The sequence below is a fragment of the Phalacrocorax carbo genome, chromosome 6, assembly GCF_963921805.1.
Source record: "Phalacrocorax carbo chromosome 6, bPhaCar2.1, whole genome shotgun sequence".
Classification (NCBI taxonomy): domain Eukaryota; kingdom Metazoa; phylum Chordata; class Aves; order Suliformes; family Phalacrocoracidae; genus Phalacrocorax; species Phalacrocorax carbo.
Genome location: NC_087518.1, coordinates 34,066,062 through 34,082,423, shown reverse-complemented (window position 1 = coordinate 34,082,423; position 16,362 = coordinate 34,066,062). Strand labels below are relative to the sequence as shown.

At 53.8% G+C, this 16,362-nt stretch overlaps 2 protein-coding genes across 4 annotated transcripts in view; both read left to right on the top strand.

Annotated features, from left to right (window-relative positions):
* RXRG (retinoid X receptor gamma) overlaps nt 1-3,013 on the top strand; it is a 39,273-nt gene extending 36,260 nt beyond the window's left edge. For all 3 annotated transcript variants that reach the window (XM_064454573.1, XM_064454575.1, XM_064454574.1), the window contains exons 7-10: nt 383-515; nt 1,277-1,368; nt 1,609-1,714; nt 2,556-3,013. In XM_064454573.1, coding sequence (XP_064310643.1) covers nt 383-515; nt 1,277-1,368; nt 1,609-1,714; nt 2,556-2,703 — 479 coding nt within the window. In that variant the 3' untranslated portion in view covers nt 2,704-3,013. The remainder of the gene's footprint in view (nt 1-382; nt 516-1,276; nt 1,369-1,608; nt 1,715-2,555) is intronic.
* An 8,054-nt stretch (nt 3,014-11,067) lies between these two features.
* Nucleotides 11,068-16,362, top strand: part of LMX1A (LIM homeobox transcription factor 1 alpha) — a 44,652-nt gene continuing 39,357 nt past the window's right edge. Inside the window, exons 1-2 of the mRNA XM_064455736.1 lie at nt 11,068-11,171; nt 11,725-11,911. Of these exons, the coding sequence (XP_064311806.1) occupies nt 11,096-11,171; nt 11,725-11,911 (263 nt within the window). The 5' untranslated portion in view covers nt 11,068-11,095. The remainder of the gene's footprint in view (nt 11,172-11,724; nt 11,912-16,362) is intronic.

Genomic DNA, 16,362 nt, shown 5'->3' with positions numbered 1-16,362 from the left:
ATAAATGTGTCTTGTAAATGCAATTCCTGTAACTGCAGAACTTACTAGGTGTAGGACACATTAATGTGTGAAGTGTAAAATGATGTAAAAGGGCTGCTGATGCAAGGAATATGGTTTTTTAGGAGGAAAACTCAGCATCTTCCACACCCCTCCCCCCTTTTTTTTTTTTTTTGGCACTTTGAGTCATTTTCTGCACCTTCCTTGCTGCTGGTCAGTGTTTGCCACCCCTTGCAGTCTTGGCAACAGTGCAGTTGGTACCTGGGGTCCCATGTCTCCTGTGAGCTGAGTCTGAAACCAGCAGGGGGAAACTAGCTCTCGTGCTCCATGTGGGACTGATTTTTTGCTGAACTGTCTCTTGTGTCCTGCACATCTCCTCTTGCAGGCTGGAATGAGCTGCTCATTGCCTCTTTCTCCCATCGCTCCGTGTCGGTCCAAGATGGCATCCTTCTGGCCACAGGCTTGCACGTGCACCGCAGCAGTGCTCACAGTGCTGGTGTGGGCTCCATCTTTGACAGGTATGTGGCCTGCTTCTGTCATCCCCTAGCAGCAGTGGCCAGGCTGGCTCTGTCTTTCCCCTCTGAATAGGAAATATGTCCTTAGTGAGAACAAGAGCAAACCCATGGTGATTGGCAGCAGAACTAGCTTAGAATGAGAAGGGGATGCTTGACTGGCTTAAAAACCAAGAATGGGGTGAAAGCACCTTGGAAAGGGATTTGTGGCTGCAGAAGCAGAGCTTCAGTTGGCTGTGCAGGGGGAGGAATGCTTCTCTGCCTTCTCTCAAGAGTTTGTTGTGACTGGATCTAGATCCAATAATTATCAGCAAAAGCTTTAGCTAGCAAAACCTTAACCCCAAAATTGCTCATGCAACAACTGCCCACACACTGTCCATGCCATGCCCGCTCCCTGCCTGGCAGGATGCTGCATTACCACTCTTACACAAATGGCATGCATAAGGGCAGCACCCGTGTTTTGCAGTGAAATGTGGAGGAAAACCCATGCAGTTTTCCCCAAGTGAATGCAAATGTTTTCCATAGTCCAAACAGAGCACAGAGGCTGCGTGCTGAGCAAAGTGAGAACAGGAACAAATTTGATGCTCAGGTCCATGAATGCTGCTGATGCACAACAGTTTGTGGCGTGGCTGTACCTCGAAGCTGCCTCTTCCTGCAGGGAGGAACTGGGGCTATTTCCAGTGCCTGTCCCAGATGCTTTTCAGCCCCCAGTCTTGCTGTCCATACCTGCCTCTGACTGTCTGCCTACCCATGTCCCCCACACGCAGGGTTTTGACAGAGCTGGTGTCCAAAATGAAAGACATGCAGATGGATAAGTCGGAGCTGGGGTGCCTGCGAGCCATTGTCCTGTTCAACCCAGGTACGTCTGAGGCCTCAGGGAGTCCCAGGAGACATGCATGCCCTTGGCAGGTCACAGGCAGGAGGGCTGTGGCAGTGAGCATCAGGACTGCAGACAGATTTGTCTCAGTCTCTGGGTGCATGATTAAGATTAAAGAGAGCCCAAGTCCTTTCCCACTCATGCACGCAGTCACCCTGTTGGCAGTGGAAGGGTCCCCTCTGCAGTGATTTCTTCCCTACCTATACTCTCTCCCTTGTCCAGATGCCAAGGGTTTGTCCAGCCCCTCAGAAGTGGAATCGCTGCGGGAGAAGGTCTATGCCACGCTGGAAGCCTACACAAAGCAGAAATACCCTGAGCAGCCAGGGCGGTGAGTTTCCCCAAGCAAGGCAAGGCACCTTAGGGCAGCACAATTTCCACCCTGGAAAGAGGAGACTAAGGCAGGGGTGTCTGCTCTAGCTCTGCCTGAGCCACCCTGGGTTGGAGCCCCTGGAGCAAAGCAAGGGCAGGACACGAGCCCAAACTGCATGAGAAGCCCAGCTCCTGCAGGCTGGCCTGTCCTCTCAGTGCCCTAATCCTGGGCCAGAGCCTTTAGGGTGCCGGCGAGATGCACTTTTCTTGCTTTTCAATCCAATTCTACCCTCTGCTGGTCAAGCTCTCGAAACGCGGGCTGCCGGGTCCTTCCTCATCGCCGCCAGACAAGTGATGCACCACAACACCTTCTGCTATTTTTGGGCGGGGGGGGGGGGGGGGGGGGGCATTGCCTGTTGCACCCCTTTGCAGCTGCACCTCAAAACAGGAGGCAGCGGCTGGCAGGGGCACTGCCCAGGGGTTGTGTACCTTCTCTGGGGGCCAGGATTTTTGAAGGCTGTTTCAAGAAGGGTTTAAATGGCAGCATGGTGATGTAAGTCACTAGTTCAAGTCTTGGAGAGGCAATCTGGATGTATCTGATGTATTTTCTTTTTCTTTTCCTTTTATTTTAAAATTTTAAAATGCTAAATTCTGTTTTGAAAGGATACCTATTCCCTCCACACAAGTGGAGAGAAATGCTTATTTTGAAAGCAGAGGGAAATCTAAGATGGAGAACACAAAAAATGCCTTGGAGAGAAGGATTTGGGCTCTGCTCTCCTGAGACCCCAGTGCAGGCTTGGAAACACATGGAAAAGGGTGGCCAGTGCCTTCTGCATGCCTCTGACTCTGCTCTCTTCCAGGTTTGCCAAACTCCTCCTGCGCCTGCCGGCGTTGCGGTCCATCGGGCTGAAGTGCCTGGAGCACCTCTTCTTCTTCAAGCTCATTGGGGACACCCCCATTGACACCTTCCTCATGGAGATGCTGGAGACACCCCTGCAGGTCACTTGAGAATGGAGTTCCATACTGGCCAGACCCTGTCCCCCCCATGCCCCTGCACAGCCTCCCACCCCTCTGCTCTGGGCCTATGAGAGCTCAAGAGGCATCCTCCACCCTCTGCTCCTCCTTGGTGGGATTGTTGTGGTTTTGTACAGCTGTAAATCACCCCCTCTAACCCCTCCCTGGCCTGGCCATGGAGGGTCACAGATCCTCCAACCAGCTAACCATTCCCCTGCCCTCCTGTACAGATAATTGCTTTAAATTATTTTTTCACTCTCAATAAAAGCCAACAAAACAAATAAAATAATATATGAGAGAGGGACTGATTGGAGCTGGCAGAGCAGTGTTCTCTTCTGCTGTGGTCACAGGTCTGGCTTGGGATGGGGCTGAGGGGTCCTCTACAGACTCTTGGGCAGCCCGAATCAGGGCAGGAATAACACCTGGGACATCACTGCTTGGGCTGATGGGCACAGCCCTCTGGCCCAGACAGAACAGGTATTGTTGCTTCTTGCTCCTGCTAAGACAAGATCTGGAGAAACTTGCTGCTTTGAACCAAAACATTTCATTCTACCATCTTAAAAAGAAAGTCTTGGATCCTTTGAATTTTTGAAGTAATTTAAAAAGTGACCTTTTTAATGTGCTTTTTCTTTTCTGAGCTAGTCCAGGCACTGAGGGAAGAAGCAAAGTGCTTCATTTCAGTCTAGGTGGAGTATCTTGGGGCGACCTAAACCTGGTGTGCTCATGGATAATTTTCATTTTTCTGAAGCTTCGTGGATCCTGTTCTTAGTCTTTTTTCTTTTTTTCCACTCTGCATTTTTGCACTGGAAACAGGCTCTTCAACCCCAAATTTATAATGTCATACCTCCATAAGTGAAACTTGCAGAGAGGGAAAACACAAGACACTCTAACAAAACCTGCCTCAAAGGTCTGCCTGATCTTTCCCCTGCTCAAATGGCACTGCTGGAGCTTCCTGTAACAACCGAGCTAACCAGAGTCAAACGAGTTAAAGACATGAATTTGTTCAATATGCAGAGCTTATCCTGGTGGGAAAACGTCCTCCCAGGAACCCAGCAAAACTGCCTGTATTATTATTCATAAAACAGGTGTAGTGTTAAGTGATCTGCCCCTTCTGACCCTCTCAGCAGACAGTGCGGTGAGATGCAGCCGTGCTTTGTCTGTCCGTGTGACAGATTGCAACGCTGCCGCTCGGCGACTCGGGGAAGTTTCGGGGAAAGGAGGAGTGACAACAGGAAGGAAAGAAGGATAAAAATGAAACATTTTGTTTAAACTCCCACACGGGGACATGATTCATTCTCCAGTATTTCACTGTGAAAAGGAGAAAAGGAGCATCAAAAAAGCAGGAGAAAGAAACAAAAATCCAAGATTATGAAAACTCTAATTATTGGGTTTTTATGACACTGGAAAAAAACAGGAAGAATTTCAAAAGAGGTGAAAAGCGTTGTCTAAGGGGCTATTTTTCACTAAAAATGTATTTTTCCGTTAAAATTGAACTGTTTAGAGACAGAAAAGTAATTGGATATGATAACCTGCTCATTGTAAAACCTTTGCCAGAGTTTGAGAGACTGCATGCAGACTGTGCTGGGGTGGTACCCACACCACACTGCTGGTTAGACAAAGCGAGAGGTTATCTCCAGCCTGGGTTGCTACAAGTTTCCCCTTAAAAGAGCTGTGGGCTTCTAAGAGCTGGTCCCAAACTAGCTGGGTTTGGTTTCTTCTCGGATTATAAAGCCCTAGGTTTCTCTTGACCTTCCTGCTCCCAGGTTTGATGGTTTAAATCAAGGAGGTTGGTCGGCATTAGCAGGCTTAGCAAGAGAAGGGCTGCGGAGGCTGATGCCACCATGTGGTATTAATGCTTTTTGTTGAAAAATATAGAAGAAAACCTGAGGGTTCTCATGCATGCAGCAGACCTCTTGCTAAGATGGTGTCTGAGTCCTGTTTAGGAGCCCTGCAGCGCTCAGTGGTAATTCAGAGAGTGCTTTGGCTCTGGGGTGAGCTGCTGTAGCACAGCGGGCCTAGCCAGCTGAAGAAGACAGGCTGTTTCCCCACCAATACCGCTGTCTCTTTCAGGAGCTCACAGGCTGTCCTCAGCACACAGTTGTGGCAGCTGTGATCATAAGCGTTTATATGGAGCTGCAAGGTTGAAGTTTAATTTAGCCAAGGCATCCAACAGTGCTTTGGGCCACTCTAATAGGATTTTAACGTAGAAAGCGTGATACTTTTTGGTGGCTTAATTTGAGTCCACGATGAGGGTTTCATAGTCCCTGATATTGCACATTGGCAGAACAGCTCAATACACATACACTGGGCAGCAGAGTGGGATCCAGCACCTTGCCCAGATGGCCCTGCACGTGCCCTCTGCAGTCAGTGCAAGCTGAGGTCGCTAAGCCTCATGAGCAAGTCACCTTGACTGTCTTGATGCTGATCTTGGTCCACTGGCTGTGAGTGAATCCAGACCACTGCCTGCAATATGAACAGTCACTTTTTGAAGCTGGAAGTGATTGGTTATGATAACAAAGGCTGGGGCAGGAAGTCTTAAAGTGGCCATTGTGGACACCCCTACTCTTGGCAGTCTACCTTGAGACCCTAGCAAGGTGGTCTCTGGGTTCTGGGCCACAAGGTCTCCAGGTTGCACTTCGAGCAGGCCTTGTCCTCCTTCTCCAGGTATCTAGCGGGTTTTTTTAAAGCTTTGTGTGCTTGATCACATGCTTAATACACACCCCACTACACACACCTCCACCCTGTGTCTGGTAGGGCAATGAGAATATGAATCATGGAGCGCAGCTCCTGTAAATAAGAGACTGCTTTCTCACCTGAAAGTGTCGCTAGTAGACAGCTGTCCTATGGCAGAGGAAAGAAATGACCGAGCAACTGAGCTCTATCTGAAATCATTGAGGACCCGAGGTTTGATGTAATCTTCTGGATATGGTCCTAAGCCTTGGATTCTTCATTCATGTTGAGGGCCTCTACTACAATAGTCTCAAAATGCTGCCCAAGAGCAGTGCTTCTCCTAGCCTTACAAAACATAGGGGTGAGTCTTTACAGACACCATAAGGGGCAAGACCCACAACAGTTGGTAATAAGTTGATGGTGTAATTTTCCTTCAGGATGAATTGCTGTAGAAGAATATCAGCTTGGCATAGCTGGGGCTTACCCGATCTGCAGCCCTGCAAAAACCTAATTTTCATAAAATGGTAGAAATCACAATCACGGATAAGCCAGAAAAGACCTTCTATCCTTGCACATACATTCAGCCTCAGCTTGTGTGAAGTTATAGCAGCACAAAGAATTCAAAAATAACACTGAAGAACTAAAAAAATCAAGAAACACCAGTTTATGTCCCTTCCAACTTGGGCATTTTCCCTTGCAGATATATGTCATGATGGTGCCTTCAAAATCCAGGCATCAGCCACTTTTCAGGTATAACAAGGAGAGCATAACAGGGTCCAGCTACCTACCCTTCCCACTGAAACCTGGCTCCTCCTAGTTCCTCTGAATTTTGCTCTTGCCAGATTCCAGTTGCTGGGTCTTGCCACCACTTTGTCTGAAGATCCAGTCATTGGTTTCCTCATGAAAACCCCAATAGCCTCAGATTAAGCTTAAGCTCTGACATTTTTTCCTTTGCTCTGGGAGTAATAAATAAACCAGGCTCTGGGAATGGCTGGTGCAAGGCAAAGTGTCATATTCTCTTTCCTACCATGCATCACATCTCATGAGATTTCTGAGTTAGCAGCAGGTCCCACCCCGCCCCTCCATGGATAAGCTTTGTTTTAGCACACAGGCCAAACATTTCAAAGCACTTATTAAATCTGAGCTGCTCACTCTGTAGTGTTCCACAGAGGGGACTTTAAAAAATAATGGCCACTTATGTTGAGGACCTTGGAAAATAAAAAAAAAACCCTTAAACTCCATTGCTTGTGCTAAGCTGGATTTGTTTCTCACCCAGAAGTCAAGCTAGTGTGTTTTCCTGCCCTGTCTTTATTTGTGTTCTGTAGTGACTGCTTCAGTTTCTATTTAAGTTCAACAACAACAGTTCTGGATTGGGAATGAAAAGAAAATAAATCCCAGGCTATAAAGGTTTGATCTGGTTTGCATTCAGTTCAGCTCTGGGCTCCCTGCTGAATTTAGTGATTCAAGGGCATGTCCTATAGACCTGAGATGACTTTCAGACACCAACAGTGTGACTCTCAACTGAGCTCCGCCACCACTGGCCTTTCCTCAAGGACCTCTTATCTGGGCTGGGCCCTGGAGTGCCTTCACCACCACACCTGACCTCTCCTGAGATGCTTTCTTTGCTGCCTGGTTTCTCTGCTTGTCCCCTCCCCATCCCTCCCAGCTCCCTGCTGTCCCATCAAAGGCCCAGGTGGGAACCTGGGGAGGCTGTGCTGAGTCAGTACCTCCTGGAGCACCAGAGGGCACAGGGAGGAGGAGGAGGAGGTAGAATTGTACCGATTAGGAGGCACATGGGGCTCCCACAGCTGATGGTGGTGGTGGGGTCAGAGACGGTGGCTAGGAAGCCATGTGTGTACCCTCTTTCAGGGGATGATGGGTTTTATTTCACGGGGAGGTACATTGTGGTGGAAAGCATGGTACAAAGGCAGAGAAGCCCTGATACATTCCCAGGTGTCCATTAGCTTTAGCGGACAAGGACCAACCTATAACTACGCAAGGCTGACACCCCATACCTCCCATCTGTCTCCCTATGCCATCTGTGCAATTAGCTCTACCTGGGACAGGCTTGGTTTGGGGGATTTCAGTGGAAAGGGAGAGTATTTTATCACCCCAGGAATATTGGACAGCATTGTGGCTGTGGGCTGATTTCTGGCTTGCCTCTCTACCCAGGGCCGTCTGGCAGCAGCTGATGCCTGTAACAGGATGTGAGCATGGCAGGAAGGAGAGGGTAATATGGAGGGACGTCTCTGTGTGGTGGGCAGTGCTTTGTCTTCTGGGACAAGTTGGCTTTCGGCATTAAAGGCACCCTGATGATGTTGCCAGCACCATGAAGTCCAGCGCCTCCTGTCCCAAGGAAGGTGGCCGAAGTGTGTGTAGGGAGCACAGCTCATCGTCACCATCTTCATCATCATCATCTTCTTTGGTCTCCTCTGTGCCTGCTTCTGGGTCTAGCCCTCTCCACTCATGTAGTTCTGCATTTCCTTTGCTGGGCAGAGTTAAGGTGATGTTCGAGGAAGGATCTGGATCCCTACTGTCTAGGACCACATCTGTTGCTGTGACTGTGGTCCTGACCTCCTTCCAGTAGTGAATGGCAAGGACCTACTACTGGTCCACCCAAGCTCCTTGGCACAAAATGTGACAGCTGGACAACCCCAGTGGGTAGACTGCTGGGGGAAGACATATTCTTCCAACACTACAGGCTTGTTAACTTGGTAGGCAGCTCTGTTTAATGCTGTTTTCCCCAGGTCACCAGTTTTTATAACACCTGGCTGCCTGCAGACCCTACAGCTAGAAGGAAAAAGCCTAGTCCTGCTTCTCCTCTGGTTTAATTCTCTCCAGCTGCTGACGCTGGAAGCTGCGGCACCTAATTCAGCCCTGGGTGAGCTAATAATGGAAACCCTGCCCTTGGAGGATGCAGTGAGCTGGCTGAAATACTCCCCCTTTTAGCACCATTGCTCAAGGTGAAGGTGTACTTAGGGAGGGGAAAGATGAAATTGCATGGGGACCCTGTAAATGCTATCACTGAAGGGGTTTGGAGTGTGTTTGTTGCTTGTTTTACTGGTTCACCTAGTGACTATCCTTTGCACAGGAGAGGGTGTGCTCCAGTACCTGTGATCTGTGTGGGAGATGGTGTGTAAACCATGGGCCACAACACCCTGCTGCAGACCTGTCAGTGTTATGCATGTGGCCCCATCCCTCAAGCCTGATCTATCATAGATTGATCCGGGAGTTGTGCACAAGAGCTGTGAGGTAAGGCAGTCTCCAGACCCCTCCTTGCCTGGAGATGAGGAGGAGGATGAACACCATGGGGTGACAACATCTAGGTGGGGAATGACTTCCCTCCCAGCTGTTCCTGCATCTCTGATCAGAACAAATCATGTGGGCAGTCTGAGTGCATAAGCAAGGTGTCCTGTACTGGGCTACAGTTTTTAGCTGTGCTGAAGGATGTCATCCCCACCCCACAGGGCTGGCCCCCAGTTGTGTAAGGAAAATCAGCCCTGCCCAGCCCCGCAGCTGAGGTGGGATGGGACGGCTGAGCTGGTTTGCACAGAGAGGAAAAGCAGCGTGCCGTGCGCGGAGCCTCTGGTCACACCACAGTCCTTGCTGGGCTGGTGTCTTGGCAATGTGGCTGCAATAGATTTGGCTACCCAGAAACTTGGCTGGAGCTGCTTGGAGACCTCAGGAGAGACAAAGATGGAGGCATCAGGGTTCAGTGTCTCCTGCAGCACCTCAGCCTTCCTGGATGTGAGGGATCAGAGCAGTTTCATCCTGACCTGAGCAATGGTACCAATGCTTTCATGCCCAAGCTCCCAGTGTAGTTATACTGGGATACAGTGCTGCTGTCCCAGGACCCTGTTTCCCTTTCCCTTTCCCATGGGACTTCATCAGTGTGGTAATCCACCCATACTAACCTGTGGCCTCTCACCTTCCTATGAGCTCCCAAAGGACATGACCTTGGTCCCTGCATCACCCATGTCATCTGGGCGTCGGGAACACTTGGTGACGAGGATGCCCCACGGAGAGGCTGGGAGTGCTCCTCTCCCTGGTGCCAAGGTCACCGGTGAACACAGGAGGTGAGGCCCCTAAAAACCTCCCGCTCTCTTGGAGTCTGTAGTGGGTCCCTTGCAGCAGGTTTCTTCCCCCGCCAGCTAGAGAGGGGAGACTCAGCCCTCCTCCTTGCCGGGGGAAGCCGCGGCCCCGCTGCCCAGGCTGATCTGGCAGCAGCAAGTACGCGGCCCCACTGCGGGTGGCTCCGGACCTGCGGGGCCCGTGAAACTCCCCGAAAAATAGCGACACCACCCACTCCTTACCTCCCCCGGTCAGGAGAGGAGAGGAGACCCTGGCAGGACGGGAAATCACCGGGGCTACGGGAAGGCTCCAACTTTCGGCTTCCCTGGCCGGGCGGGATCTTTCCTCCGCGGGTTTCCCCTCCCCAAAACCGATGCGGTTTCGCGGAGCCGGAGCGGCGCGTCCCCGGGGCCGCCTCCCCCTGCGGCTCCGCGGTACCGGTGCCCGTAGCGGACCGGGCCCTGCTTGGCGCCGGCGATCACCGGCCACGAGCCCTCCGGGGCAGCTCTCCGGCTTTGGGTTCTGTTGGGTTTTGTGGTTTGGGGGTTTTTTGGGGGTTGTTTCCCCCCTCCCCCCCCCGGACTCATCTTCCTTAAATACTCCGAGCGGCGGGAGCGAGGCGCCCGGGGCGATGCGCAGCGCGGGGCAGCGCATCCCCGCCGGGGACCGGCCTTCCCCAAAAACTCCCTGCCTGGGCTTCTCCTGGAATAGAGACCTGATTTCCAGCCGGTTTTACTACTGCGGTGGCGGGGCACCACCCTCCACTTTTTTTTTCTGTTTTGTTTTGTTTTGTTTTTGTTTTCTTTTTGGCTTGCTTTCTAAGAAAAGAAGGAAAAAAGCCGGGAAGCGGAGCGGAGCCGGGGCTGTCCCGGCGCCCCGCGGGGCGGCCCGGCCGTGCCCCCCGGAGCCGGGAAAGGCCGCCGGCCCCTCGAGGCGTGGCGGGGCCGGTGTCTGCAGCCAGGCAGGAGAGCGGGGAGGAAACTTATTTCGAGTGGGGTGGAGAGGGGAGGGCAGGGGGTGGGGGTCGGGCAGGGAGGTATCAGCTCCAGGAAATGTGCCTTGGCAGCAGTCGGACGGGCGCTTCCCCGCAGGTTGGTGCGCTCCGCTCCGGAGCCGTCCAGGGCGGCGCGGCTCGGCTCCCTCCCCAGCCTCGGCAGCTACGGCGGCGGGGAGGCCGGGGGAGGCCGACCCGGGGAGGCGGGAGCCTCCGCAGGAACCCCCCGGAGCGGTGGCTGCGGACGCCTCTCCCGCCGCCTCCCCGCAGGAAGGTACCGCCCGGGCCGCCCCAGGTAAGCGGCTGAGCCCCGCCGACGGCAGCCCCGCATCCTGCCTCCCGTCCCGCATCTTCCCTCCCTCCCGTCCCGCTGCCGCGCGGGGCCCCGGGACCGGCCGCTCCCCACGTCGGGGCCGTGGGGCTGGTGGGACGCTGCGAACCCGCCCCGGGGCAGTGGCTGCGAAGCCGGAGCGGGGGTCCTTGGGGGGGGTGGAGTGGGTGGGGGGAATCTCCCTCTCGGCAGGAGGGAGGGAGGAGGGGAGCGGGGCGCCCCGGGAGCGCCGGGGCCGGCGGCCGGGGCTGAGCGCGGCGTGTCCGGGCTGTGTTGGCAGGCGGGCGGCGCGGCCCCCTCGCCCGGCCCGGCTCCCAGCCATGCTGGACGGGTTGAAGATGGAGGAGAGTTTGCAGAACGACCTGGACCCCGCGGCTCCCTTCACCTCCTTGCTGGGTAAGTCGGGGCACCCCGCTAGCCCTCCAGGGACCCCCGGGGACCAAGCGATGGGCACAGGGGGGTCCGGGGGGCAGCTTTCCCCCCGGCTTGTTCCTGCCCGGCGCCGCTCCCTTCGCCCGGGGAGTGCCCCCGGCGCCCGCCTTCCCCGCTCCCCTTTCGTTCCGCGATTGCGTTAAGTTGTGTGTGCCTTCCCCTCCCCGTGCAACGAAGGCCATTCCTTCGTATCGAACAATAAATAATTTATTTTAATTTGTTTTTCTTCGTTTTAATATCGGTTTCAAACAATCGCTTTCTCTCCGGGCTGCGGCTCTGCCGCCGCCTTTCCAAGAGGAACGAAATTGGGGGCGATGTCCCCCCCCCGAAGCTCCCCTAAGGCACAGGTGCCCCTTGGGTCCCGGAGCAGCGCTCCGCACAACCCTTGGCCCCCCCGACCCACCAGCCTGCTTGGGGAAAGCGAGAGCAGCGGGATCCTCCGTCCATCCCTCTCCCGGTCCTTCTTTCCGTCCACCTCTCCCTCCACCCAGCCTTGCCCCCGGGTCCTTCCCCGCAGGCAAAGCCGCTACCCCCAAGTCGGTGTGCGAAGGGTGCCAGCGAGTTATTTCGGACCGGTTCCTGCTGCGCCTGAACGACAGCCTGTGGCATGAGCAGTGTGTCCAGTGCGCGTCCTGCAAGGAGCCCCTGCAGACCACCTGCTTCTACCGCGACAAGAAGCTCTACTGCAAGCTGGACTACGAGAAGTAAGTCCTCCCCTGCCTCCCAGTGAGGACCCCCCGCTCTGCTCCTGCTGCCCGCAAAGCCCCAGCACCCTGCCGCAAGCGTTGAGGGGAGAGGGGGCTCAGAATCCCGCTGCAGCTCCCTGCTTCCCCTGCCCCGCGTGTCCCAAGAGGTGTCAGCCTTACAGTGCTGCGTGGCGAGTTGTGCTTCTCCCCCGCAGCCTCCTCGCACCTCCGGTTCTCCCCTTTTTCAAGGTGTTTCGTTGCATTTGGATTGTGCCTTGGGAATTTAGGAGATTTTTGTCAGGAGGCTGTGAGACTCCTGGTAACCCCTGGGCTGCAGAGGGACCGGGCCAAGCATTTTCCTGTCTCCTTCGGCTTTATTTTCCTACTGAGCTTCTGCAGGAGAAATGTTATGTCCTCCCTGTCCTGTTCCTGGATGGAGCTATTTTCCTAATATCCCCACGGACAGGGTAATGCTATTGCTCCCTCTGGTCAGATGGGAAAACTGAGGTGCTCGGCAGGGACCAGGGAAGGCCCCGCTGAATTCAGAGTGTTTGCCGTCACACATTGGAGGCTTTGCCTGAGCCTGGGGCAGGGAATTTGGATATAGGTGGTTAAAGCCTCCAGCCCTGTCGCTTCACCTTTGGCAAGTGTGGGGCTGAGGCAGGGGAAAGACAATGAGAAAATTATTTTTCTTTTTGAAAGAAAAATATTTCCAGTGGGAACGGGAAGAAGGCTGTTGAATCTTTCCTCTCCTGCAGCTGCTCTCAGTTTTTTTTCTTGCTCATCCCATTCTTACTGTCCCTGCCGGACCTCTCTCCCTGGCTGGGTTTTGGAGCTGTTAAATTTGCGTTGCCTCCGGGCTGGTTGTTTCTTGAGGAGGGTGTAGATGGGGGGCTGGATCCCCCGCTATGGCAATAGCATGGCTGCTGGAGCCCCGCGATTTAATTCCCAGGTTGCTGTTATACGAGAAAACAGTTGTCTGCAACGCTCTCATCTCCGGCCTTTGGCGGGTCGGCGAATGTGCCGGGGGCTAGCCCTGCTCCAGGCCTTCTTAAAGTTTTTTCCTTTAAGTCCCGTATTGTGGGTCTGAGTTTAATCACTATGGATACAAGGCAAATTGAAAGCAGAATTTGTGCGCGTGACCTTGTTTTCAAATGTTTACGAAAGAGCGGAAGAATTAGCTGCCGCGAGAGTGGAAAGGAGAGAGCTGCATTACGGGTTTTTTAGGCAAAAATTTGTTGAGGTTGAGTGCGCTGCTTGTTTATCTGTAGAAATTTGGCTACCGGTTCCCATAGGTTTCCAACACAATTTAATGTGCGTTTTCTGCTTTATCAGTGCCTCCATTTGGAGCAATAAGGGGGATTTGGGGTAAATATTACTGCAGAAATGCCTTTCCAGCTTGCAGTGGGTTTTACTCTGCATGTTTGCCTGTGGCTTCTGAACGCTGGAAGCTGGCTTCAACCTGAAACCCTCCTCCTACATCTCTTGGCCGCAAAAGAAATCGGTGCCGCAGTTGGCTTCTTGCTGTGCCCATCTAGCTGTTGGGATGGACAAGGATGGTTGCGGAAAAAAAGAAGTCACAAATATTTCCTGGGCTCCAGCAATGACATGGTTTATCCTGGTTATTTCCCAGCTGCGTTTGCGTTGGTAACTTCTGCTTGAGCTGTGGAGCGGGCTCTGCGGCTGTTGGTTTCCCTGAGGTGTGATGGTTTTAGCCCTGAACCGCTGCCGGCCTCTTCCCCTTCCGGCACCTATCTGCCCCTTGTCTCACGTTGTTGTCGCCTCGAATTTTATTTTATTTTAATTTTTTTGGCATGGGGCTGCAGGTCCGTGTCCCTGCTCCCTCCATCGCCCCAGCAGGGCTCTCTGCCGTGCCGGCATTGCAACTCCTTACCTGGGGAAGCAAGGACGGTGGGGCAGAGTCCCAAAGAGCTGTTTCCTTTGGGCTCTGTAGAGCTTTACATATAACTCTGTATTTACCAAAAAAACTCTTTCTTTGCCCAAACTGCCTGTCCTATATTTTAGCTGAGCGTTTTCCCTAGGTGCAGGAGCACTGTGCCTGCTTCCGCCGCGGTGCTAACGCCGGGGCTTTCAGTGTGAAACATGCAGGGAAAGAGCTGCTGCTCTCGGACTAAGCTAATTATCTCGAGCCGAGAGCTGGTTAATTATCATGGGCGATTGACACTCCTTGTGCCGAGTGTCTCATGAGCGCGATGGATGGTGTAAAGCAGCACCGGCGGGCTCCGGGGGCCTCTCCATCAGCACAGCAGTGCTCAGCGGGTGGGAAGGCTGGGGTGTCTGTGTGTGAAACACTGGTGTCGGGGAAGCGGCTGGGATCCTACCTGCCAGTGTTGTGGCATTGCTGGTTCTGGGTGTTGGTTTTTTTTCTTCTGTTTTGTTTGTGGTTTTTTTTTTTTTCTAATTGAGAGAAGGGATTTCTCTTCCGGATGGTGACTGTTGGGATGTTTTACCAGAGATGAGTAGGTGCAGTATTTTCTGACACATATCTTTGCTGTCTGTTTGAGCTCTGTTTATAGCGAGGCTGCAGAGGGTTAACGACAGAGCGTGAGACGGCAGAGTTATGCTTTTAGTTATAAATACACCCGTGGAAAGTGTTACGGATGGTTTTAAGTGAGCATCTGACTTGCTGGACTCTAGAAATCGAGGAATCATTTATTAAAACAGATGTTTTACATTTCTTTGTCTTTCATAAAGAGGAAGACCATGGGAGGCGACCTGGAGAGCGATGGATTAAGGACAGGGGATGCCAGGCCAGGTCTTGACATCTCTTCGGGATGACAAGGGCCATGGCTCAGGACCTGTGGGCAGTTTGGACACTGATGTCAGCCAGGAAGTCAGGGGTCTGGGGGTCACTCTGGACCAGTTTCCCTGGTGCTGGCGGGGAGGGCTCCTGGGGAGGGACTGCTCAAGCCCTCGCCCCTGGGACAGTGTCTATTTGGGGCAGAGGACGTTCGTTACAGAACATCCTGAATCCTGCGGCAGCCCCCGGCGCTTGTCCAAACCTGATAAGTCTCAACTATGACAAGGTTCAGGCTTTGCCCTGGCCAGCTCCCCAACTGCAGAGCTGCCTCGGGGACGTGCCCCGGCTGTGGGGGCCCCCGCGTTAGTGACCGGGGGATGGGCTTTTGTGGTGGTAGACTGGGGGGGGAGGGGGGGAGAGGGGCGGGGAACGATGACACACATCAAATCTGGCTATAAGTGGGGAGGGGTGCTGGAAGCAATGGGAAGAGAGGGGCTGGTGAAAGGGGCTGCCCTGGGGGCTCAAAATACATGTGAGGATGGGAATGGCTGAGCCCCGCTTGCCTAGAGGCGTTTCATGGTGGGTTTGCAAGAGCCAAACAGCCAGAGCTGTAGGGAGGACCTGGCACTGCAGGGACATCCCAGTCAACCCCATCCCAAAGCCCTGCTATGGGTGATGCCGGCAGCGTGCAGGAACCCCGCCGGCCGGTTCTGGGGGCCAGGAGCGCTGACAGTGGTGCGGTCGTGACGGGGGGTGCAGCTGGGGAGCGTGGCGACAACGGGACGGCTTGGCACATCCCCAGCCACGGCGCAGAGCCCCAGCCCCAGCCCCGGCTGGCAGGAGCAGATGGCCAGCACATCTCGGAGCAGGCCTGGCATGTGGGCGCCGGCAGTGGAGGGGCAGCCGCAGCCCCCGAGCCGCTGCCGCCGTGCCGGGCTCCCCGGCCGAGGGAGGCAGTTGTGTGATGCTCACCCTGTCTTCACACGGCTTGACGGCTCTGTGCCGTTGCCAGCTTCTGTTCCATCGTTGCAAAGCTCCCCCTGCTTGGCTCTGAAATCCCCTGCTCCTGGAGTCATGGGGTTGTGTGGGTGCCTCTGCTGCCTCCTCTGTGAATTAAAACAAAAAGATGCATCCGGCTGCGAAGGAAAAAAATAAAATCCTACCAACCTCTGAATGCGCACAAAAGAAAACGTGTGTGCAGAAGCCCGTCAGTGTTGGGTTTTAAAATCACACCAGGCATCTTTGCATGGGGGATGAGCCTGAATCCCCAGCAGCATGGTTCTGGCAGACTGTGGCTGCCTCTGCCGAGGGGGAAGGTGGGATCTATATGGTTCGGGGCAGCACAGCCTCCTCTCGCCCACTGGAGGCTCGTCTGGCAGCTGGTGCCGTAGAGGAGAGAGGGGGAAGAGGTTTGAAGCATGGTGGCTGTTTATCTTGCTTAATGTGGGTAATGAATGTAATTGCTCAATTAGCTGCAAACCATGGTGCTGGTTCCCCAGCCCAGAAGGTTGCGAGGGGGACGATCCCAAACGGACTGAACAAATAAGGTGATGCTGATGCTGAACACTTCAGGGCAGCCTGGTCCCATCAGCCAGAGGCTTCCGACGGTCTGCGGGGTTTGTGCTGGCGATTCACAGTTCTTTGCCTTCTCTCGCCTGGAGAAATGGGACTTATACTCTTCTTGTGGCTGATGGGAGAGAACAGTGCC